General features: G+C 45.8%; 1 protein-coding gene across 2 annotated transcripts in view; it reads right to left on the reverse strand.

Moving 5' to 3' along the window:
* Nucleotides 1-15,778, reverse strand: part of CRAMP1 (cramped chromatin regulator homolog 1) — a 34,777-nt gene extending 18,999 nt beyond the window's left edge. The window contains exons 1-10 of one of the 2 annotated variants that reach the window (XM_069734403.1): nucleotides 15,583-15,778; nucleotides 12,003-12,334; nucleotides 8,166-8,356; nucleotides 7,297-7,450; nucleotides 6,477-6,560; nucleotides 5,147-5,195; nucleotides 4,621-4,715; nucleotides 4,325-4,448; nucleotides 3,820-3,901; nucleotides 2,514-3,494 (exon numbers count right to left, since the gene is read on the reverse strand). In XM_069734403.1, coding sequence (XP_069590504.1) covers nucleotides 2,514-3,494; nucleotides 3,820-3,901; nucleotides 4,325-4,448; nucleotides 4,621-4,715; nucleotides 5,147-5,195; nucleotides 6,477-6,560; nucleotides 7,297-7,450; nucleotides 8,166-8,356; nucleotides 12,003-12,333 — 2,091 coding nt within the window. In that variant the 5' untranslated portion in view covers nucleotide 12,334; nucleotides 15,583-15,778. Of the gene's footprint in view, nucleotides 1-2,513; nucleotides 3,495-3,819; nucleotides 3,902-4,324; nucleotides 4,449-4,620; nucleotides 4,716-5,146; nucleotides 5,196-6,476; nucleotides 6,561-7,296; nucleotides 7,451-8,165; nucleotides 8,357-12,002; nucleotides 12,335-13,337; nucleotides 13,436-15,582 lie in introns of those variants that run through there. The other variant, XM_069734401.1, reaches the window with a different exon arrangement.
* Between the last annotated feature and the right edge of the window lie 5,861 nt (nucleotides 15,779-21,639).

Here is a 21,639-nt window from a genome sequence, read left to right on the forward strand (position 1 = left end):
TCATACATGGCCGAGTACACAGTGCAACGAGCATTCACGTCTCCCCCCTGCAGACTTGGCAGACCACCAGCCTTATGTGTATGATCACCCATCCGATCCCTCAGAAAGCGATCCTCGGAGAATAATGCACCAGTGCTGTCCATATAGGTGTAGGCAGCTGAATGTCACATCCACAATCCTTCTGAAAAGCACAATGGCGCTTTAGAAGGAGATGATCCTTGTTCATCGGAGCATTTCTACAGTCATTTTGTGACAAGATTTCATTTTTCGGCGGTACCAAAAGACATATATTACATCCGTACAGCATGGTCTCCAGCACACATGTCAATCTCTGGCCCGTGGATTAGATCTGGCTCCCAGGGTGACTATATTTGGCCCATGACGCCATGCAGAACCATTATTCTGTATGGAGCACTATTGTGGATCCATTAAACTGTACTGGACTCTATGTGGAGGTTCCATTATACTGTATTGAGCTCTATATGGGGGCCATTATACTGTATGGGGGATTATGTGGGGGCCATTATACTGTATGAAGGATATGTGGGGGCCATTATACTGTATGAAGGACTATGTAGGGGCCATTCTATTGTATGGAGGACTATGTGGAGGCCATTATACTGTATGGAGGACTATGTGGGGGCCATTATATCGTATGGAGGACTATGAGGTGCCAATATACTGTATGGAGCACCATGTGGGGCCATTATACTGTGTGGAGCAGTATGAGGGGCTATTTTACTGTATGTAGCAATATGTGAAGTCCAGTATACCATATCTAGTGTTATAAGGGGCCATTACTCTATGCTGGAGTATGTGGGGCCATTACACTGAAAGGAACAAAGACAGAAAAATAATGATTAAATACCCTGCAGTTAATAATTAAACAGCATAGTGCATTAAAATATTATACGGTACTTAGTTAACATGTCTTTTGGTAAAAAAAAAAAAAAAAAATGTGAGAGCCATCCCACCACCATAATTGGGACAGTCCTAACTCTAATATTAAAAACCTTACTGTTTGTGAAGGGACATGCGTGTAGATAAAGGCTGAGGAGGACTAGGCCCAACTAGTGGCCACACAGCAAAGGAAGATAATATCAATATAATGCCCAGCTCAAGGAAAGGCAAACCACACCTTTATATGCACATAATGCAAACAGAAAGAAAAAACATGAACTGGGATATAAACTACACCAGCTTATATCCCAGTTCATACCTTTTGGGGCCACTATACTGTATGGAAGGCAATACATACTATACGAAGGATTATGTGGTGCCCATTATACTGTATGGAGGACTATGTGGTGCCCATTATACTGTATGAAGGATTATGTGGTGCCCATTATACTGTATGGAGGAATATGTGGTGCCCATTATACTGTATGGAGGAATATGTGGTGCCCATTATACTGCATGGAGGAATATGTGGTGCCCATTATACTGTATGGAGGAATATGTGGTGCCCATTATACTGTATGGAGGACTATGTGGGGTCCATTATACTGTGGGGAGGGCTGTGGTGGGGATTACAGAAGAGGAAATCAAACAGTAATGGGGTCACCATTCTTTGCCAGGTGGTTTGAAGGGATGGGGGTACGCTAGGGTCGTCATACCGTGAGTGTGGAGGGTACTGTGAAAGAACATATTCAAAGTATAATGACTCTTTAAGCTATTGTGTAGTTTCTTATGTATTGACTCCAGTCATGATGGTGGAGGATCTTCCAAGATTATTTTTAAAGTGTACCTCCAGTTTCAGAAAACATTGGACATAGAGGGATGTGACAGAAGTTTAGACAGGTAAAGGTTTGGAAGTCGAGACCCCCAGTAATCCCTGTAATGAAGAGACAGAGTGCGATGCACATTTGGCCATGTTCAGCTCCGCTGCTCTTCTCGGAGAAGTGAAGATGGCCACATAAGACTACATATGCTCCGCTTGGCTCCCCAAGGATCAACGGAGCAAAGCCGTATACAACTTGATAGGGGAAGAGCACTCAGCTGAAAAGGGCGCTGCTTCATGCTCATAAATGGGTGCAATTGTAAAGCACATGTAAAATCGAGAAAATAAGAAATTCACCTCTTACTAAAAATCCTCTCCGTTCTCAAGAACAGAGGGATTATTAATTTTATATAGTACAACTCGCTGCCTTGGTTACCGACCACCACTGCAGTCCCTGCCTGACCGGTTACCTAGGTACAGAGTCTGCCGCACGAGCCGACTCTGTAGACTAGCAGCGGACCACATCATTTCATGTGCTTCCTCCATCGTGCAGAGGCAAAGCTGTCCTTCATAGCAGTCTGGGAGAGAACCCAGTTTGGACTAGTGGCACCAATATTCCTCTAATCTGATCCATCAGTCTTCAGGAGCGAACCGCCCCTGACAAATCAGGCAGCCGGGAGGCAGGAGAGCAGAGCGCTCCTGAAGCTTGAGACAACTCCTTTAATTCTTCTGCACCATTCATATCAATAATGGAGGCTTCAGCCTAAAAAAAAAAAAAAAAAAGACTACTTACAGTTTTGGGGTTCAGCTCTGTAGCTATGAGCCGTAACAGGCAGCTCAGAAGTCTCTGCTTGTGAGGGGAGTCCGAGTCGTCTGATCTGTTGGGATCCATCCACTCATATTCCAGCTGTAACTTGCCCGGTTTGCCCAACATGAGGTAGACCTCGGCTAGTGTCAGGTTTTCGGAAGTCTGCTGGTTCCAGCCTTCCTGACGCAGCTGCTCGGTCAGCTGGTTAGAGTTGTCTTTCGGAGCTTTGGATGAACTGCTCTGCTCCTTCACCTGAGTGTCCTGTCCTGAAGCTTGTGTAGTGCCATTGTCCAGCTGGGGGCTTGCCGTCTGCATTTCTACCTTCTCTCGGCTTGGAGACTCTACATCTCCAGGAGGTTTGGGGTTTGTTTCTGGGGACGTTGGGGGACAGGCAGCAATATTATCAGCCGCCTGATTAATGTCCGGAACGATAAGATCTTGGCAAGACTTTAAATAACGGGGCAAGGGGTCATTTAATGAAAGCTCCTCCACATCTGGAGGCGGACAGCCAGACATCTCACCACTCGGAGAGGTGTCCATGGGCTCTGGTGGGGCTTCATCTGGAGTCTTTGGTCCATTTGACACCCCATCAGATGATACACTCTCCAGCAAACCATTCTCCACGTTCTGGGTCTTCTCCGGCGCGACGTTACTGGGCACCTCAACTTTGCTTCCTTGTTTAGCATCCGCATTACCTCGTGGGCACTTAAGCTGTACCCGAGCAGTGCCTTGTCCAGTTTGGATGCCAAGGATCTGAGCAGGGGGTAACAAGTGAATGTCTTTTGAGCTCTGCTTGTTCTTGCCAGACTCCTGCCAGTGGACAGTACAATGAGCTTTGGAGTGGACAACCCTTGCCACTCCGGGTAAAGAAGACAACTGAGCCGTTTCTGGTGGGAAGAGGTAAAGTTCTTCTTTGGGGTCCGGAGACTCCATGTCTGCCAACTGGGGATCATCCAGACTTTTCCTCTTAAGAAAAACAGTAAAGGAACTTAAGCAATGGAACACAAAAAAAATAAGTGACCTGGAGCCCCCAGCAGGAGCCAGGTGTCGGGGTACACTACCCGCATAGTCTTGGATCCAGAAGACGCTTCAGTAAAACGCCGACATTGTTTTCACTGAAGCATCTTCTTTTGCCACTGCTGTGCATATATTCATTTTTGGGGTTTTTGTTTGTTTTTTTTTCCCCCCCAAGCGGAATCCACCTGAAAAAAGACTGTGTGCACATACTATGAAACTTAACCCTTATGATCGGCCCCAAATCTCACATTCAATGTCCGCAATAAAAGGATACGATCCGAACCTCCTGCAGAGCCCATTTCTGCTTGAGAAATTCAATGAGACTGGAAACTTTTCTGTGTAGCTCCACCATCATCCTGAAGAAAAAAAAAAACATGGAGGAAATTTAAAGAGTAATTCACCTAAAATGTATAACGCCTCTTCATTTTTCACTTTCCATTGCGACCATTTTACATTTTATCAGGTATTAAAAGCATGAATCACAAATTCAACTTATAAACTATTCACAGGATTATTGATTATTGATGGTCGCTCCACCAAAAATTCCCTTACTGAACGTGCCGACGGTCTCACATGAGCACCTCTGTTCCATTCCTTGGCTATGGGACTGTTGGGAGACAAGAAATGGAGCAGCAGCACCAACGCGGGACCCTCAATCCATTCAAGGGAGTAGAAGAGGGACCCCCAGCGATAAGGAAGGAGTCATCAATCCTTAGGCGATTCCGTGAATTTATCATACAACCCCTTTAATTAGTTCTATACACCTTATGCTCCAATACCTGAGCCGGGGGTTCTGTGCCAGGCTTTGCACACGGGCCCACGCCTGGTTGTTTCGGGGTTGTAGCTCTATAGGTACTTTTAGTGGCAGCCGTACCGGTTTCTGATCTTCCTCATCACTCAGACCTAGACATAGAAGAACATAAAAATAGAAAATAAATACAGATTTGTCCTGCAAATCTATAGAAAAAAATGCAAATGTAAGAAATACAGATTAGCTGCCAAATCTGCATTTATAACGTCCACTGCATCGGCGCTTGCACTTTGATCCACTTTCCACAGACCGTGACACACGTACCCGTCTTTCCTTCAGGATCGCAGAGTTTCTTCAGAGCTCTGCACATTGGAGCCTTGATCCGCAAGTTCCTGCCCTTGTAACGCACCGTGGTCGCCCTGTCGTAAAAAACGGATATATTAATCTAAATGAGCTTAGCGATGGGACGCGTCATCTTATGATGAACTACAAGCCCCAGCATGCCACGACATACTGTAGCCAGCGCTATTCCAGTAATTGGTGAGCGCTGCAGTTCCCAGTACGGCACAGTGGACTAAACCAGTAATGTCGGCGCAGTGATCATTGCAGTAGCCCCTTCATTCTCAGGATGGGTTGGGGGGCCCTCCACCTATCGAGAAGTGATGACATATCCTAATGACATGCCATCGCTTTATGAGATGGGGAAAGTCTCTGCAGCTTATCAATACACTAGGATTGACTAACACTTTTGCTGACTGCACACAGATATTCTTCCTCTTTTGATGTCCCCCACAGTTTAGTACCACTATACAAGCAGTGGACAAACCGAGCAGACACGGTTCCCACTCACCCCAACTGGATCAGCTCGTTCAGCTTAGCTGCATTCTTATCATCCATACCTGCAAAGGCAAAAAAAAACGCAAGTCAATGGAGTCTGAGGCTAAAATGCATCCTGTACTGAAAGGCAAGCTATGGTTATTCCCCACTAAAAGTGCTGCAGATCTGTGGGGATCAAGACCCTGGAACCACCAGCAATCGCTCACTTCAACAAACAGCAGCGCCAGTTCTTGCAAAAGCCAGGGAGGTGTGAGGGCTCAATCATAAGTCTTTGGGTCCATACACCACTATCTGTGCGCGTATGCTGCTGCTTGCTGGGGACCCTGCTTCTGATCAGTGATGGGGGACCCAGGACCCGGACCATCACAGATTTGCAGCAGTTTTAGAGGAGAACAACGTAAAAAAAAAAAAATGGAATACCCGTTAGATCGATGACGGCCTAGTGTTCAAATATGTATGGGGGGATGGGCAGGAAAAGCAGTCAGCTATTCATGGTTTATTGCTGAGTGCTGACATTTAAAGTTATCAACTATTCACATGATAGATGTTATATGTGGACTGGTGGGGGTCCAGTTTCTGATCACGAAAAAAGTACTCTGAAATACCCACAGACCCCGAGTAGTGCCAATCATTCTCTATCGGGCTGCCGGAGAGCATTTCAGAGCTGCAATTCTGAGATCGGTAGGGGTCCTAGCGTTCAGACCTCCACCGTTCCGGAAGTTACCATCTGTCCAGTACATAGGCGATAACTATCAATTTTTAACTAGAGTGGTGCAAAATGATTTGTGCTGCCCTGGACCAACGTCCGGGAGAGTCTTCCATGGCAGAAGGATAAAGGTAGTGTTCTCTTCTGTTACCGGCATCCTCCACACTTTTGGCGTTTACGAGAACCCACAATGTGACGGGATTAGTAAATGCAAGAGGCATCCATGATGTGGACCTCGGAGGACAACACTGCCCTGGAAGTCTAGACGAGATGACCCACCAGGGCAGCATGTGTCCTTCTGCTCGACCTCAAAAGGTGCCATTATCAGGCTCTGCCTTCATCTGGGTTGAGGTTTCCAATTTGTTAAATGTGACAAAAATCTAAGATGGAGACTCCCCCACAGAGATGTGAAAAGGGTCTGAGCAAATGGGGTCCACTGAGAGATACTTGGATCCGTGGCATGCTGGAAATGGAAGCCCTGCACCCATGTACTACAGATATCCATGCACAAGCCCGCCAGGTTGTGCTCACGACCTTCATGCAATGTCGTATCTTCTTAATTGCTGAACATTATTCTAACGACCTAATAAAAAGTAACTACTCAAAGCTAAACTGGAGGCTGCAGAACGAAACTTACAGCCACCAATCTTCTTCCGCAGTTCTCCATAGCAGATGAGGCCGTAAAGCTCCTGCGAGGACTTCTTAAGACCACAAGAAAATACTGCAAGATAAAAGGGGAAAGAGTTGGGGAAAGAACAGAAAAGGAAGTCAGAGAGGACAGAGATTGCGTGATGAAAAAAAAATTTGGCTCGAGTCTTATATTTTTCTGTATGGTGATCTGTCATTTTTATTGGCACCATCTTGGGTGCATACAGGGTTCTTATTGCTCTTTATTGCATTCTTTTTCAGGGGTGAAGGTGAACATGGAGGTCAGATGGGTGCTAGAAAGAAAAGCCCACCAGGGGTCACACCACTTAAAGGCAGCTGTCAGTAATTGAGAGCGGCATCTAAGTAGTTAAACAGCAAGATCCAAACCCTTCTGTTAGACACAGCTGGCACCTGCCCTGTATGTCTGCAGCGTGCTCGGCTCCTGAGCCCGCTCCACACACCCGCGCATCTCCATAAGTTGTACTATTACATCATGGGAAAAAGAGGTTACGTGAGTTTTCTGGGGTTTTACATTGGGGACTTACCCTTAGAATAAGTCATTAGTGTGTGAGTAACGAGGGATCACCACATTTACTACAGCACTGCAGGACATAGCAAGGTCCTTACACTAGAAGATTGATCCCGGCAGAACGGCAGTACCGGTATGGACGTCCCCATGGCAGATATGCAGGAACAGGTCTGCTGCATCTGTGGGGTCCCTGGGATAGGGCCTCCGCCAATCACACGTAATTGGCTATGGAAACGTTCATTTAATAATACTGATGAGGGAATGGGGGGAGAGCACTCACCATTGTTAAAATCAATGTATTTGGAGATCTTGTGCCACGTTCGGTAGTAGAAGTGCCGCACCTGCTCCTTGTTCTTCACCATGCTGGCCGGTTTGGCTTTCTTCTTGTACTTGAGGGCAATGTTGTTCTGAATGGCTTCAAAATCCTTTCCATGCTGAATAAATAGGAGTATAAGAGAACATTTCTCAAGGTCAAGGAGACGAGTACATTTCGATATGACAAATTCTAAAAACCAGCATCCGGACATCTTGGGGTGGATGGGGGTCCCAGGTAGGTGGGGTCCCTAGATTAGTTAGAGTATCTATTTATCAGCAGTTCCCAGTCTGGCGGTCTGGCACTTCCATTCATCCGAATGATGATGCACAGCCGGTCACAACTTCTCCCAATGATAATGGGACCAGCACAGATTGTAGGGAGATGCTGGTTGTTGGCACTCCCGGACTGGCCGGCAGCTCTCTCAACAGCATGACAGCTGCACAGAGGTACGTGGAGCTGGTGCATACGGATAGGGAGAGCCGCCGGCCAGTCCGTGCACTGCGGTCCAATCTCAGGCCGATTTATATGTCCGCCTCCATCATTCTCTACGTGGCTGTGAAAAAAGCCGAGTGCAGCTTCATAAAGAGAGAATTGAGCGGCGGTCAAGCGTGTGCACTGCTGCTCCATTACTGCACAAATATAAAAGTTGCCAAATGGTTCAAATCAAAGCGATCTATACCTTACCATGGACCCCTGATTATACAACTTGTTTTGACCAGACAATCCCTTTAACAACACATACAATCAATGTCAGAAAGGCAGCGCAGCGTGATGCAACTGGTGAGTCAGCAGAGCTGGAAGCGCTCACTCAGCGGAGGCAACGTTGCACTCACCTCATATAAAGCCTCAAAGAAAGTGTTCTTGTCTTCGGTGCTCCAAGACTCCCATTGCCTCCGCACCTTCTTCTTATTACCCTCATCCTTCTCTGCGGCGGACGGAGCGACGTTACGGCCGGATGCTTTTGTAGTGGTGGGAGCCAATGTGGTGGAGCAGCTTGGTGAGGACGGGGTCGCATTGTCCAGCGCTGGAAGCAGAAGCAAACACCACAATTTATAACTTGTAAAACGCTTCCACTCTCCTACAGCAAGCAGACATAGTAAAAATAGTTTAAAACCGAAAAGTATATTAGATAGTCACATCATTTTACAATGTACAGAAATAGAGTTAGAAAAAAAAAAGGAGTAAACTTTGACAAAAAGTTTCCAGTTTTGCCCAGGTAAAGGGCAGCTGACGGTCCGGGGTCCTGCACCTTACAAAAAAAAAAAAAAGCTCCAGCCAGGAATTTTCAGCACCAATCCAGATGGTGAATAAAAGGTGACGAGACAAACAATGCACGGTCCGCCCCGATTGTGGACCTCCGCCTCTGTATACTGCAGCGATATAGGGAAGGAGGCGTCATCCCACCATAGCACATAAAGAAGATGGCTCCAGGCTCCTATGGAGAATACTGCACCGGGAGGACGTCTCCCACGTGTGCTATTAACTTGTACCAGCGCAGAACAGGAGGGACTGCAGCATGAAGTCACGGAGTATTTATAGACTGGAAATCGAACGTCGTGAGCGCACAATCAGCCCCGGCAGCCGCCTCCACACAACGTGCCACTCACAACCCGAGTCGTGCCAGTAGTACATCACTCATCCGCCGCATCAACTCCTCCATAACCCCGACCTGAAAACCTCCAGAGATTAAATCATGGACGTCCCCCTTACACATGTCACATGTACCCCAGGCAGGTGACCACTTGGCTGTTCAGCTTTGGCCAGGGGACCATAGATGATGCTGGACTGTGGAAATAACTGGTTTCCTGCTGCCTCTAACGTGTGGCCTCCTCCATTGTCAGCTGTGTGGCCACGCAAACGTTGGGTGAAGTCACGGATTTCAGCAGGACTGTCGGACCAGTCCGAAAAAAAAAAAAAAATATTTAAATGATTGGGCATGCTGAATTTCAACACGCCCATTCCTTTATTTTCAAAATGGAGATATCTCGAGCGGATTATGCCCGTCTCCCAGTTAAAATTAAGGGCATGCACAGATGAATCGAGCATGAACGTGTATCAGTAGGAATAACTGTCAGGAAACACTCATTCATCCGACGACTACTCTCCGCACAGCTCAGCAGAGGCGGCATGATATCTTAATAGTAAAAGTGAGATAAGCGGCTGCCGGACGCCCCTGACACCGCATACAGTGGGGTAAAATGGCTCATATATAGAGATGACCCGTGATTAGCGCAGCCGTGGACTCGTCCTCCGTGGGTGTCAGCCGGTCTTCACTTCCGCACCGTCTCTAACCATGCTGTCACAGGGACTAGTAAGCACCAGAGACCCCCAGAAGACCACCAGCCACGGAGGACCAGACTGGCCGCCGGACCAGGAGAGCGCAATCGAGACGCTCATCTGCACTCACATTACGGGAATGAAGTCTAAAGACTTTATATAGGACTCCTCTAATCTGGGGGCTGAGTAGGGATCAGTCATGGACGTTTCCATCCCGCCGGAAGCTTCTGCCCATTATTATAAAGTCATTAGGGTGCTAAAATGTGAAGGAGAACATCACACCATTGCGTCATCCCAGGCGGGGCGCGTTACTAATCCACTACACCTACCCGATTCATGACTCCACCTGTTTCAACGCGTTTCTCCCCAATTCCTCTAAAAGTGAAGCTTTCCTACAGTATAGAGATCGGGATAAGATTCCCACCAGTTACTGAAATGCTGAGACCGGGGATTTCATGCGTTTACGTAGTTTACTCAATGTCAATAGGATCACACGTAAGGTCTGTATACCGACCACACCAGCTGTGACTGGCTGCAGCGGTCACATCCTCGTGTCAGGAAGTCATCGTTGGACCAGGAAGTACAGAAACCAGCAGGAGACCGGGAAGCGCAGGAACTGGAGCGGTGGGGGATCCGAGGACCAGTGCCGACATAGGTGGAACACCACCAGTGATGATCATAGGTGTTATTTTACTAGGGAAGATGGGGAAAAGGGGGTTGTCCATAATAGTGGATAACCCCTTTAATTTACTACCAATGCATAGGATAGGGAACAACTTATTTTTGGGACTAACCACACAGGCAGCAAATGCTGTGGATTTACACGTTGCAAATCCACCATGGACATGTGGATGAGGCTATAACTGATCACGTCCAACATGTTGTGGAACATTCCCTTTAAGGATATTAACCTGCGCTGCTGATTACTAAAATCCACAGAGTGTCAATCTCAGAAGCGGATTTTACTAGCAGATTTCACCCTTTTCAATGTCTAGGGGGTTATATCCACATAAGGATCTGCGGCCTTAACCAAAAAGGTTTTAAAAGGGAATCTGTCACCTCAAATTGGCGGGATATTTAAATGACTTTTTACCTGTCCGATGGGCGGCGTTTCCTCTTCATTTCTCCACCCCGTCCGTCCCTGTTATCCGCAATATATTAGTGAATTAGAGTATGTGAGTGCCATAGTTGGCGCATGCGCAATGCAATCTTCGGTGGCGCACGCGCAGTATGCTTTGCCCGACTGCTGGCAAAGCCGAAAAGCATTACTGCGCATGCGCCCGCACACTATGTCCTGCAACATAGCGAAATACTTCCAGGACACAGTGCGCGGGCGCATGCACAGTAATGCTTTTCGGCTTTGCCAGCAGTTGGGCAAAGCATACTGTGCGTGCGCCACCGAAGATTGCATTGCGCACGCGCCAACTATGGCACTCACATACTCTAATTCACTAATATATTGCGGATAACAGGGACGGATGGGGTGGAGAAATGAAGATGAAACGCCGCCTATCGGACAGGTAAAAAGTTATTTAAATATCCCACCAATTTGAGGTGACAGGTTCCCTTTAATTTTCTCTTCAGTGTTTAGTAAACCAATATTTATTATTCCAATTATGTTTATTATTATTCTTCAGTCATGAAAGGAAACTAAATGATGAAGCACATAGCAGGCATGGTGAAAACAAAGGTGTACCTGACTTTGGTTATTTTTAAGGGAACATGCAATTTTTTTCAATTAATTAATTACCATACCAAGTAAAAAAAAAAATAAGTGTTGTATTTGAACCCAATTGCATAAAAACAAAAAAAAAAAAAAACAAAGCAAAAATGTTAAACGTGAAATATTTTTTCTAACAACAGGTGGCGCCGTTATCGGGTCTTGGCGCTTACTTGAGCGTAGTGCCCTCCCTTATGTAGTGATTCCCAACGATCAGGTCTAAAGGGACGAATGGAAGGGGCAGAGATTCCTGTGCTCAGATGTGCCCCCCGATTGTTGTAACCAACGGCCACCTATTCTGCATTATTGCGCCACGTTCATTTAAATGCCATGTTTAGCGGCATCCAACCGGAAAATACGGACTCCGCCCGTCAACCTCTTGCATTAAATAATGCACTTCTATCTTAATGGTTTGCATTATATGTGGAAGATACTAAATCATAGGTTTTCAGGTCCTGGATGGCAAAAAAAATTAAATAAAAAAAATTGAGCAACAATTTAAAAAAATAAATAAATCTTGCGCGTCTTATTAATGGAGCGGATGAAACTTGAAGAAAAAAACAAAATATATAAATTACTGAAAATTGTTACCAATGCCCCCTATTCTGAAACAGGGGAAAAGGTTGTACCCCAAAGAATGAGTGCAGGGGCACGAAGAGTGTTGCAGGTATACCTTTGCTCTTGGCACTGAGTGGCCGCCCATTGCCGCCCGAATCCTTCCTCTGCCTCTTGCTGTGCGGCCGGACACTGGACCTCAGGAAGTGGTGTTGATCCTGCTGGACCTTAGAAGGCTGCTGCTCGGGGGTCGCGGCCTCTGGAGGATCCTTATCGGGGGTCTCTGAGATGACTAGATCCCCTTCTGTCTTTGCTTTCTCTTCCTCCTCTCCCGTCGCTGCCACCACCACCGCCGCCTCCGCTGCTGCGGCCGCTTCTTCCTCCTCTTCAGCCTCTGGCGCCCTCTTGTTTGGTTTGTTCTCCTCTCCGCTCTTCAGCTTCACTGTCATCCTGAAAATAGAGAAAAAAAAATTAATGAAAAATAACTAATTTTTTTTTTTTTTAAATTGGGTTACTATAAAAACAATTCCTATCTCTTTAGAAAAATGGTTCCCAAAACTCCAATTGTCTAATAAGTGGTGCCTATTGGAAATGAAAAGGTTAAAAAAATAAATATCAACACAAAACCATAAAAATAACAACAAATATTAAATATATATTGAAAGGGGGAAAAATATATATATAGTACATATATTCTTCACGCTATCGTCTCGGGAATAAACCCCTAAACATAAGGGGGCTGTGACATAGGGACTGATCTCTTCTGTTCTGAATTCTGGCCAAGATTTTTGGTAAGAAAAAAAAAAATGAAAATAATAAAATATATTTTTTTTAAATTATTATTTGAAAAAAAAAAAAATCTCCCAAGAGTGGCATGGGATCGGCCAGGAAGGCTTTGGTGGCCCAGATGGCTCATGGCTGGCTGTGCCCTGTGTATAATCCATGCCCTTATTTACTTTGGGGGTAGCTTTTTATACGGGGCTTCTTTAACCCCTTTCTCCCCAGAGGGTGCAGCTTAGAGGGGAGTCAGTGACCCCCAAAAACCCCAAATCCCAGTTGGCAGAAATAAGTTGTAGAGAGAAGGAGAACAGAGACAGAGCAGAAATCCTGAACAACATGGCCGCCATTGTTAGTGACAAATCCTCTTCCACTGTCCCGACCGCACAGCCCGGGCTGGATGCCCTGTGCCCTGGCGGGGACGGGGCTGTGTGCCGGGGGAGGCTTCCCGGGGTGCCGGGGGAGGGTGCCGGGCTCCGGGGCGGCTGGCCGCGGCGGTGGAGGAGGATGATCGCCGCTGGTTTTGTTGTTGAGCACAAGAGCGCCCGACATGATGATCAGCCGCCGCCGCCGCCGCGCTCGCCCAGAACACAGCCTCCAAAAAGTGGTGTAGGGCGGCCGATCCGTGCCCAGCCCGGGGTCCCCGGCTCCCCCGAGGGCTCCTCTACCCCCTCACCATGGACCCGGGGTCCTGCCCGCCTCGGTCCGCCCGGGATCGCCCATGTTCTCGGCGGTGGCCGCCGTGCGCTCTCGTCCTCTGCGCCTCGTCTTTCTGCTGCTGCTGCTCAGAGCTGGAGACTCCACCAAATGCTGCAGCCGAGCGCGGAGGGGACCCCTCCTTCAACACCCCAAAACTCCAGCTGGGAACCTCGGACGGACTCACAACCGGCGGCAAATAAAAGCCGAGACTCTCCCCTTCCAGATGCATACCTCACTCTCCCCATCGGGGCTGAGACATTTAAATAAAACGCTGCCAAACATGGGGCACAATCATGGGGCGTTGTTGGAGCTGAACTTTGCTTTGCTACGTCATCAGCTTGGGCAGCAGTTGAAATTTTTATAGACATATATCTTTTTGTTTTTTACACCCCCCAACCCCCAAAAAACTAACAATAACACCCCAAGTACTACACATCACATCTGCACATGCAGGCAGCACAATATGCGAAGCCATAAACTGGTTCAGCAGCATTTAGTCTCCTATGGGCACACAGGCATCAAACAAGATGGATCCAGCCTGATGGTGAACGGCAGCACCTGGGGAGGGGGCACCGGGGTCATCCACATTAATAATAAAGTCAATATGTATATGAAGAAAATATTATGGGGGGAGGAATACAAAAATAAGGAATTGCTATAAAGGATAGATGCTGGGAAACTGCAACTCTCAGCATGATCGGATAGGGGATGGCGAGGATTGTAGTATGCTGAGACCTGGATTAATGATTCTAAATTATATTTTACAGATTTCTAACTTGGCTAGAAATATAAAATGATATGATATGGAGAAATGATGGCCATAGATGCAACAGCAAACAGTGCAACATTGTATAGTGGTGATGATACATTGTATTGTGAGAGGTCAATATTAGTGATGGGTTAGAGAATTAATAGAAATATTAGCAATGCTACAGAGAATCACTAATGTGTCACTATACAATGTATCATTCAACAATGTATCAAATATACAAATAGTCTACAATGTGCACTATACAATGTATAACTATACAGTGTATCATTCTACAATCAATGCATCACTATACAAATATCACTATGATGTGTCACTCTACAATGTATCAATAAACAAATATTCTACAAAGTGTCACTGAACAGTATCATTCTACAGTAGATCATTCTTCAATGTGCACTATACAATGTTTCATTCTACAATGTATCACTAATGCATAACTGTACAATGTATCACTATTATATCACTAATCTATAACTATACAATGTATCATTCTACAATGTATCACTAATGTATAACTATACAGTGCATCATCCTACAGTGTGGCACTAACTATACAGTGAATATACAATGTATCATTCTACATTGTACAACTAATATATAACTACACAATGTATCACTATTATATCACTAATGTATAACTATACAATGTTTCATTCTACAATGTATCACTAATCTATAACTATACAATGTATCACTATTATATCACTAATCTATAACTATACAATGTATCATTCTACAATGTATCACCAATGTATAACTAACTATACAGTGAATATACAATGTATCATTCTACATTGTACAACTAATATATAACTACACAATGTATCACTATTATATCACTAATGTATAACTATACAATGTATCATTCTACAATGTATCACTAATCTATAACTATACAGTGCATCATCCTACAGTGTGGCACTAACTATACAGTGACTATACAATGTATCAGTCTTCAACATATCACTCTTAGTTCACCATACAATGTACCAATATTGATTAATGACACAAATACAATCCCAGCCTATGGGGCAATGCTTCCAAGGAAGTGCCAACATTCAATAACAGCAGATACCCCTGGCAGTATACTCCATCAGTGCAGGTATACAGTATATACCACCCACTAGATAGCAATCATTGTGGAGGGATCAGGACATGTGAGCACAGACATCCCATGATGGGAGTGATAGTTCGGAGGAGAATAATGTAACAATTAGAGGGGGACATGACCCCTCCTGATCGGATTGACAAGTCACTATCACAGCTGGATAAATACTAATTAATCCCAATACCTCCACTACTACTTCGATTTAGGTGCTGGAGGACTACAACTCCCAGCATGTCTTACTGCGCTGTCACTATGCAATATAGGTGATACCAAGAATTATAAAAGGCCAATGACAGAGCCTGCTGTAGTTCTCCACAGATAGTTTCTGCCCTGATACCTTACCTGATGCATGAAGATGGATGGGAGGGCCTGATGCGGCTTGCAGCCCAAGCACCATGGGCCTGCGAGATACAAGGAGAGAATATATCCCAGCAGACAACCAGCTGTCACTAAACCCAGCTGCCATCCACAGGGCCTGATCCAAAGCTCCGATGGATCCCGGTGCCGACCTTCCTCTGCCAAGCTCGTGTCCGCATCTGACAACAACCCGCGCCAAGCCAGCCTGCCAAAACACGACACGCCCCTCGCAACCCAAACAAACGCTCCCATTGGTCATCAATTCCTGGAAAGGCGGGACTAAAAGACGAGAGGCCAATCACAAGCCACAACGACAGGCAGCGCTGGGAGTCATGGGCATAGAGGGCAGAGATTAATGATGTCAATGGCGAAGAGGAAGAGCTTTCCGATTGGCTGGCTGGCGTAACCAATAGGAGGATTAGTTATAAATATGTAAACTAGGAGTTAGCTGATTAGTTTTGTAAAGGTTTATGCCATTGGTTTGGGAGATTTTGAGTGATGTGGTGGGCGTGCCGGAAGTGTCTAGTCACTGATGGTGGAGCCTTGGATGGGCGGAGTGTTGTGGAACTACAAGTCCCAGCAATCTTTGCTCTATAAGGAGCCTCCTTATAGTTATATAGCTTTTCTCTAGTGTGCTACTACAAGTGGCTGCCACTGGCATCCCAGGGTGTGGCAGCATGGCGGCTGTGCTGTACAGATAAACAGTTGGGACTACTTCCTAGTTGTTGCTTTTGTTTGGTGCATTTGCAAAATGTAGGCAACAATTGAATACAATCACACGATATAGTGACGTTGGTCTGTGGTAGTGGTCACCAGGCAAATCAATGTGTTATCACTATGGTGCTCCATATGGCCATTACCATTCACCAAACCAAAAAAAAAAACAAATTCAGTGTGACAATGACAACCTAATATATAGAGCATGGAGGAAAAAACAAAGGCTTGTTCACATGTTGCGTTTTTTCTGTACATTTTTCCAAAGGGAAAAAATACATTGTTTTGCTGTGCCAGCAAAATAAATGAGATTTCTAAAATCTCATTCACACAGTGTGTTTTTTTGTTTGTTTTTTGGGGTTTTTTTTTTTTTTTTGCATTTTTCGTGGGTGTAGGTTTAAACCGCAGTATGTCATTTTTTTTTCTTTTTACCCATTCAATTGAATGCATTACAAATAGATCAAAAGGGTGTGAACAAAATTAAAAACCTCATTAAAATATGCCTAGTGTGCAGCAATTTTTTTTCCGCCAACGCTGCATTTGTGTATGTGGAAAAAAAACACTGCAAAAAAAGCACTGTGTGAACACATCCTATTAAAGTGTTGGGTGGAGTTAAACATGTATTAAAAAAAATAAAGAGATAAATTATAAGTAGATACTTGGGTACAAACTGTATTTATGTCTATGGAGCCACCCGTGGGCCGTGGGGTACTCGGATCCAGGTCTTTCGGTTCTCAGTGGGGATGTCACGGTGGCGGACCCGGTCCGTGGCCCTCGGGATGTCCGTTGAAGTTGTGGGGGAAAGGTCTTTAAAGGGATAATGTTCGTGACGCCACCTGTGGTATTCGGTCAGGGTGACCGACGCTGCTTAGGGGTCCGCTGGGGTGATGTTATGGCAGCTAGATGGTATACCTTCCCACAGGTGAAGTGTGTCCCCAGGGCTTCCCAGAGTGTAGATGGTGGATGATGTAAGGCGCAGAGAATAACGAGGACACAAGGTTGCAGTCTCTTTACCTGTTCTGAAGGCTTCAGCATCCACAGTCCAGGGTAGGGACCACAGGGTAGGCAGAGTCCGGCCGGTCTGAAGGCAAATCCAGAGTCCCCTTATCCAGGTGGAATTCAATAGCCTTCCTCTAGCACCTGGGCGTTGTAGTACCTCCCTGCTGAGCAACTCGGTAAGGTCCTTACAACTATTGTAGATGTTAAGTCTCTTCTCTCTGTCCCCCTGACGGATAGGACAAACCCGTATGACTGGTGGCCTGAGGCTTTTTACAGGGACCCTAAAGACGCCCCGGCCCCCACAAGTTGCCACCCTGCCTCCTGGGTAAATGGTCGGGCAGCCAACGTGGAATCAACTGTCCTGCCAGTCTCTGAAGTAACGGCATAGAGATCCTTACTCCCTCGGTGTTCTGGCTACCGGTAGTGCACTTCAGAAGGAGGCAGCCTGCTTCTAGGTGGTCTCCCTCTGATGTTCCTCTCCTTTTGCTATGACTTCGTTGCTCACTCACTGCAACACAATTACTTTTGTGTCCTTTCTTAGGATGCTGCCGCATGGGATGCAGGCGCAGCTCCGTGTACCTTCGACTTCCACAGGCCGCAGTCTGGAGAGGGCTGGAACCCACTCCAACCAGCCTCTGCCAAACTCTGTCGGGACTCACTGACTATCTCCTACTCCCTCCAGTCAGCTTCTGTCTAACTTTCTAACCAACCCACCAGTTTTACCTAAGTGTGAGGAGTGTCCTAATAGATAGAAGCATGGCTTCCCCTGGCGGACTGGAGTGTGAAGTGTGTTTTGTGGTTGTGATACCTGGATAGAAGATCTCCTTCATTGCCTTCAGACGTAACATCACTCCCCCTGGTGGAAGAATAACATTACTGCAATGAACCAGGACTCTGGGGCGCTGCATCTACATAAATTTATATTATATTATTAAAAAAGAGAAAATATATATACACATATCATATATATGATAGATATGTGTATATATCTTTTCTCTTTTTTAATAATATATATACAGTTAAGTCCATATATATTTGGACAGAGACAACATTTTTCTAATTCTGGTTATAGACATTACCACAATGCATTTTAAACAAAACAATTCAGATGCAGTTGAGGTTCAGACTTTCAGCTTTCATTTGAGGGTATCCACATTAAAATTGGATGATGGGTTTAGGAGTTTCAGCTCCTTAACATGTGCCACCCTGTTTTTAAAGGGACCAAAAGTAACTGGACAATTGACTCCAAGGCTATTTCATGGACAGGTGTGGGCAATTCCTTCGTTATATCATTCTCAATTAAGCAGATAAAAGGCCTGGATAAGTTGAAAACTTGGGCTGAAAGGTGGCAGATGAGGTTTAACAATGATAAATGTAAGGTTATACACATGGGAAGAAGGAATCAATATCACCATTACACACTGAACGGGAAACCACTGGGCAAATCTGACAGGGAGAAGGACTTGGGGATCCTAGTTAATGATACACTTACCTGGAGCAGCCAGTGCCAGGCAGCAGCTGCCAAGGCAAACAGGATCATGGGGTGCATTAAAAGAGGTCTGGATACACATGATGAGAGCATTATACTGCCTCTGTACAAATCCCTAGTTAGACCGCACATGGAGTACTGTGTCCAGTTTTGGGCACCGGTGCTCAAGAAGGATATAATGGAACTAGAGAGAGTACAAAGGAGGGCAACAAAATTAATGAAGGGGATGGGAGAACTACAATACCTAGATAGATTAGCGAAATTAGGATTATTTAGTCTAGAAAAAAGACGACTGAGGGGCGATCTAATAACCATGTATAAGTATATAAGGGGACAATACAAATATCTAGCTGAGGATCTGTTTATACCAAGGAAGGTGACGGGCACAAGGGGGCATTCTTTGCGTCTGGAGGAGAGAAGGTTTTTCCACCAACATAGAAGAGGATTCTTTAATGTTAGGGCAGTGAGAATCTGGAATTGCTTGCCTGAAGAGGTGGTGATGGCGAACTCAGTCGAGGGGTTCAAGAGAGGCCTGGATGTCTTCCTGGAGCAGAACAGTATTGTCTCATACAATTATTAGGTTCTGTAGAAGGACGTAGATCTGGGGATTTATTATGATGGAATATAGGCTCAACTGGATGGACAAATGTCTTTTTTCGGCCTTACTAACTATGTTACTATGTTACTATGTTACTATGAGTTGTTTTGAGATGTGTTGCTTGCATTTGGAAGGTTTTGCTGTGAAGTAAACATGCGGTCAAAGAATCTCTCCATGCAGGTGAAACAAGCCATCCTAAAGCTGCGAAAACAGAAAAAACCCATCCGAGAAATTGCTACAATATTAGGAGTGGCAAAATCTACAGTTTGGTTCATCCTGAGAAAGAAAGAAAGCACTGGTGAACTCATCAATGCAGAAAGACCTGGGCGCCCATGGAAGACAACAGTGGTGGATGATCGCAGAATAATCTCCATGGTGAACAGAAACCCCTTCACAACAGCCAACCAAGTGACCAACACTCTCCAGGAGGTCGGCGTATCAATATCCAAATCTACCATAAAGAGAAGACTGCATGAAAGTAAATACAGAGGGTTCACTGCACGGTGCAGCCACTCATAAGTATCAAGAATAAAAAGGATAGACTGGACTTTGATAAAAAAAAGCCAGCACAGTTCTGGAAGAACATTCTTTGGACAGATGAAACCAAGATCAACCTCTACCAGAATGATGGAAAGAGAAAAGTATGGCGAAGTCGTGGTACAGCTCATGATCCAAAGCATACCACATCATCTGTAAAACACGGTGGAGGCAGTGTAATGGCGCGGGCATGCATGGCTGCCAGTGGCACTGGGTCACTAGTGTTTATGGATGATGTGACAGGACAGAAGCAGCCGAATGAATTCTGAGGTCTTCAGAGCCGCCATACTGTGTGCTCAGATCCAGCCAAATGCAGCCAAACTGATTGGTCGTCGTTTCATACTACAGATGGACAATGACCCAAAACATAAAGCCAAAGCAACAAAGGAGTTTATTAAAGCAAAGAAGTGGAATATTCTTGAATGGCCAAGTCAGGCACCTGATCTCAACCCAATTAAAGGGAACCTGTCACCCCGTTTTTTCAGATTGAGATATAAATACTGTTAAATAGGGCCTGCGCTGTGCGTTACTATAGTGTATGTAGTGTACCTTGATTCCCCACCTATGCTGCAAAATACATTACCAAAGTCGCCGTTTTCGCCTGTCAATCAGGCTGGTCAGGTCGGGTGGGCGTGTTCACAGCGCTGTTTCTTCCTCAGCTTTACGTTGGTGGCGTAGTGGTGTGCGCATGTTGAAGTGACTAATCCACTGTGGGCACGTGAACAAGCAGCGCGCGATCTGCACTATTACCCTTGTCATCGGTGGGGGCGGCCATCTTCCTGGGGCCGCGCGTGCGCAGATGGAGTGCTCTGCTGCACGGGGCTTCAGGAAAATGGCCGCGGGATGCCGCACGTTCGCACAAGAGATCGCGGCGGCCATTTTCCCAAAGCCGAGTTTGCATCTCGGCTTTGGGAAAATGGCCGCCGCGATCTCTTGTGCGCACGCGCGGCATCCCGCGGCCATTTTCCTGAAGCCCCGTGCAGCAGAGCACTCCATGTGCGCACGCGCGGCCCCAGGAAGATGGCCGCCCCACCGATGACAGGGGGTGATAGCGCAGATCGCGCGCTGCTTGTTCACATGCCCACAGTGGATTAGTCACTTCAACATGCGCACACCACTACGCCACCAACGTAAAGCTGAGGAAGAAACAGCGCTGTGAACACGCCCACCCGACCTGACCAGCCTGATCGACAGGCGAAAACGGCGACTTTGGTAATGTATTTTGCAGCATAGGTGGGGAATCAAGGTACACTACATACACTATAGTAACGCACAGCGCAGGCCCTATTTAACAGTATTTATATCTCAATCTGAAAAAACGGGGTGACAGGTTCCCTTTAAGCATGCCTTTCACTTGTTAAAGACTAAACTTCTGACAGAAAGGCCACAAACAAACAGCAACTGAAAACCACCGCAGTGAAGGCCTGGCCGAGCATCAAAAAGGAGGAAACAGCGTCGGGTGACGTCCATGAGCTCAAGATTTCAGGCAGTCATTGCCAACAAAGGGTTTTCAACCAAGTACTAGAAGATAATATTTTATTTAAAATTATTTAGTCTGTCCAATTACTTTTGGTCCCTTTAAAAACAGGGTGGCACATGTTAAGGAGCTGAAACTCCTAAACCCTTCATCCAATTTTAATGTGGATACCCTCAAATGAAAGCTGAAAGTCTGAACTTCATCTGCATCTGAATTGTTTTGTTTAAA

Source organism: Ranitomeya imitator, chromosome 7 (assembly GCF_032444005.1).
Source record: "Ranitomeya imitator isolate aRanImi1 chromosome 7, aRanImi1.pri, whole genome shotgun sequence".
NCBI classification, from domain to species: domain Eukaryota; kingdom Metazoa; phylum Chordata; class Amphibia; order Anura; family Dendrobatidae; genus Ranitomeya; species Ranitomeya imitator.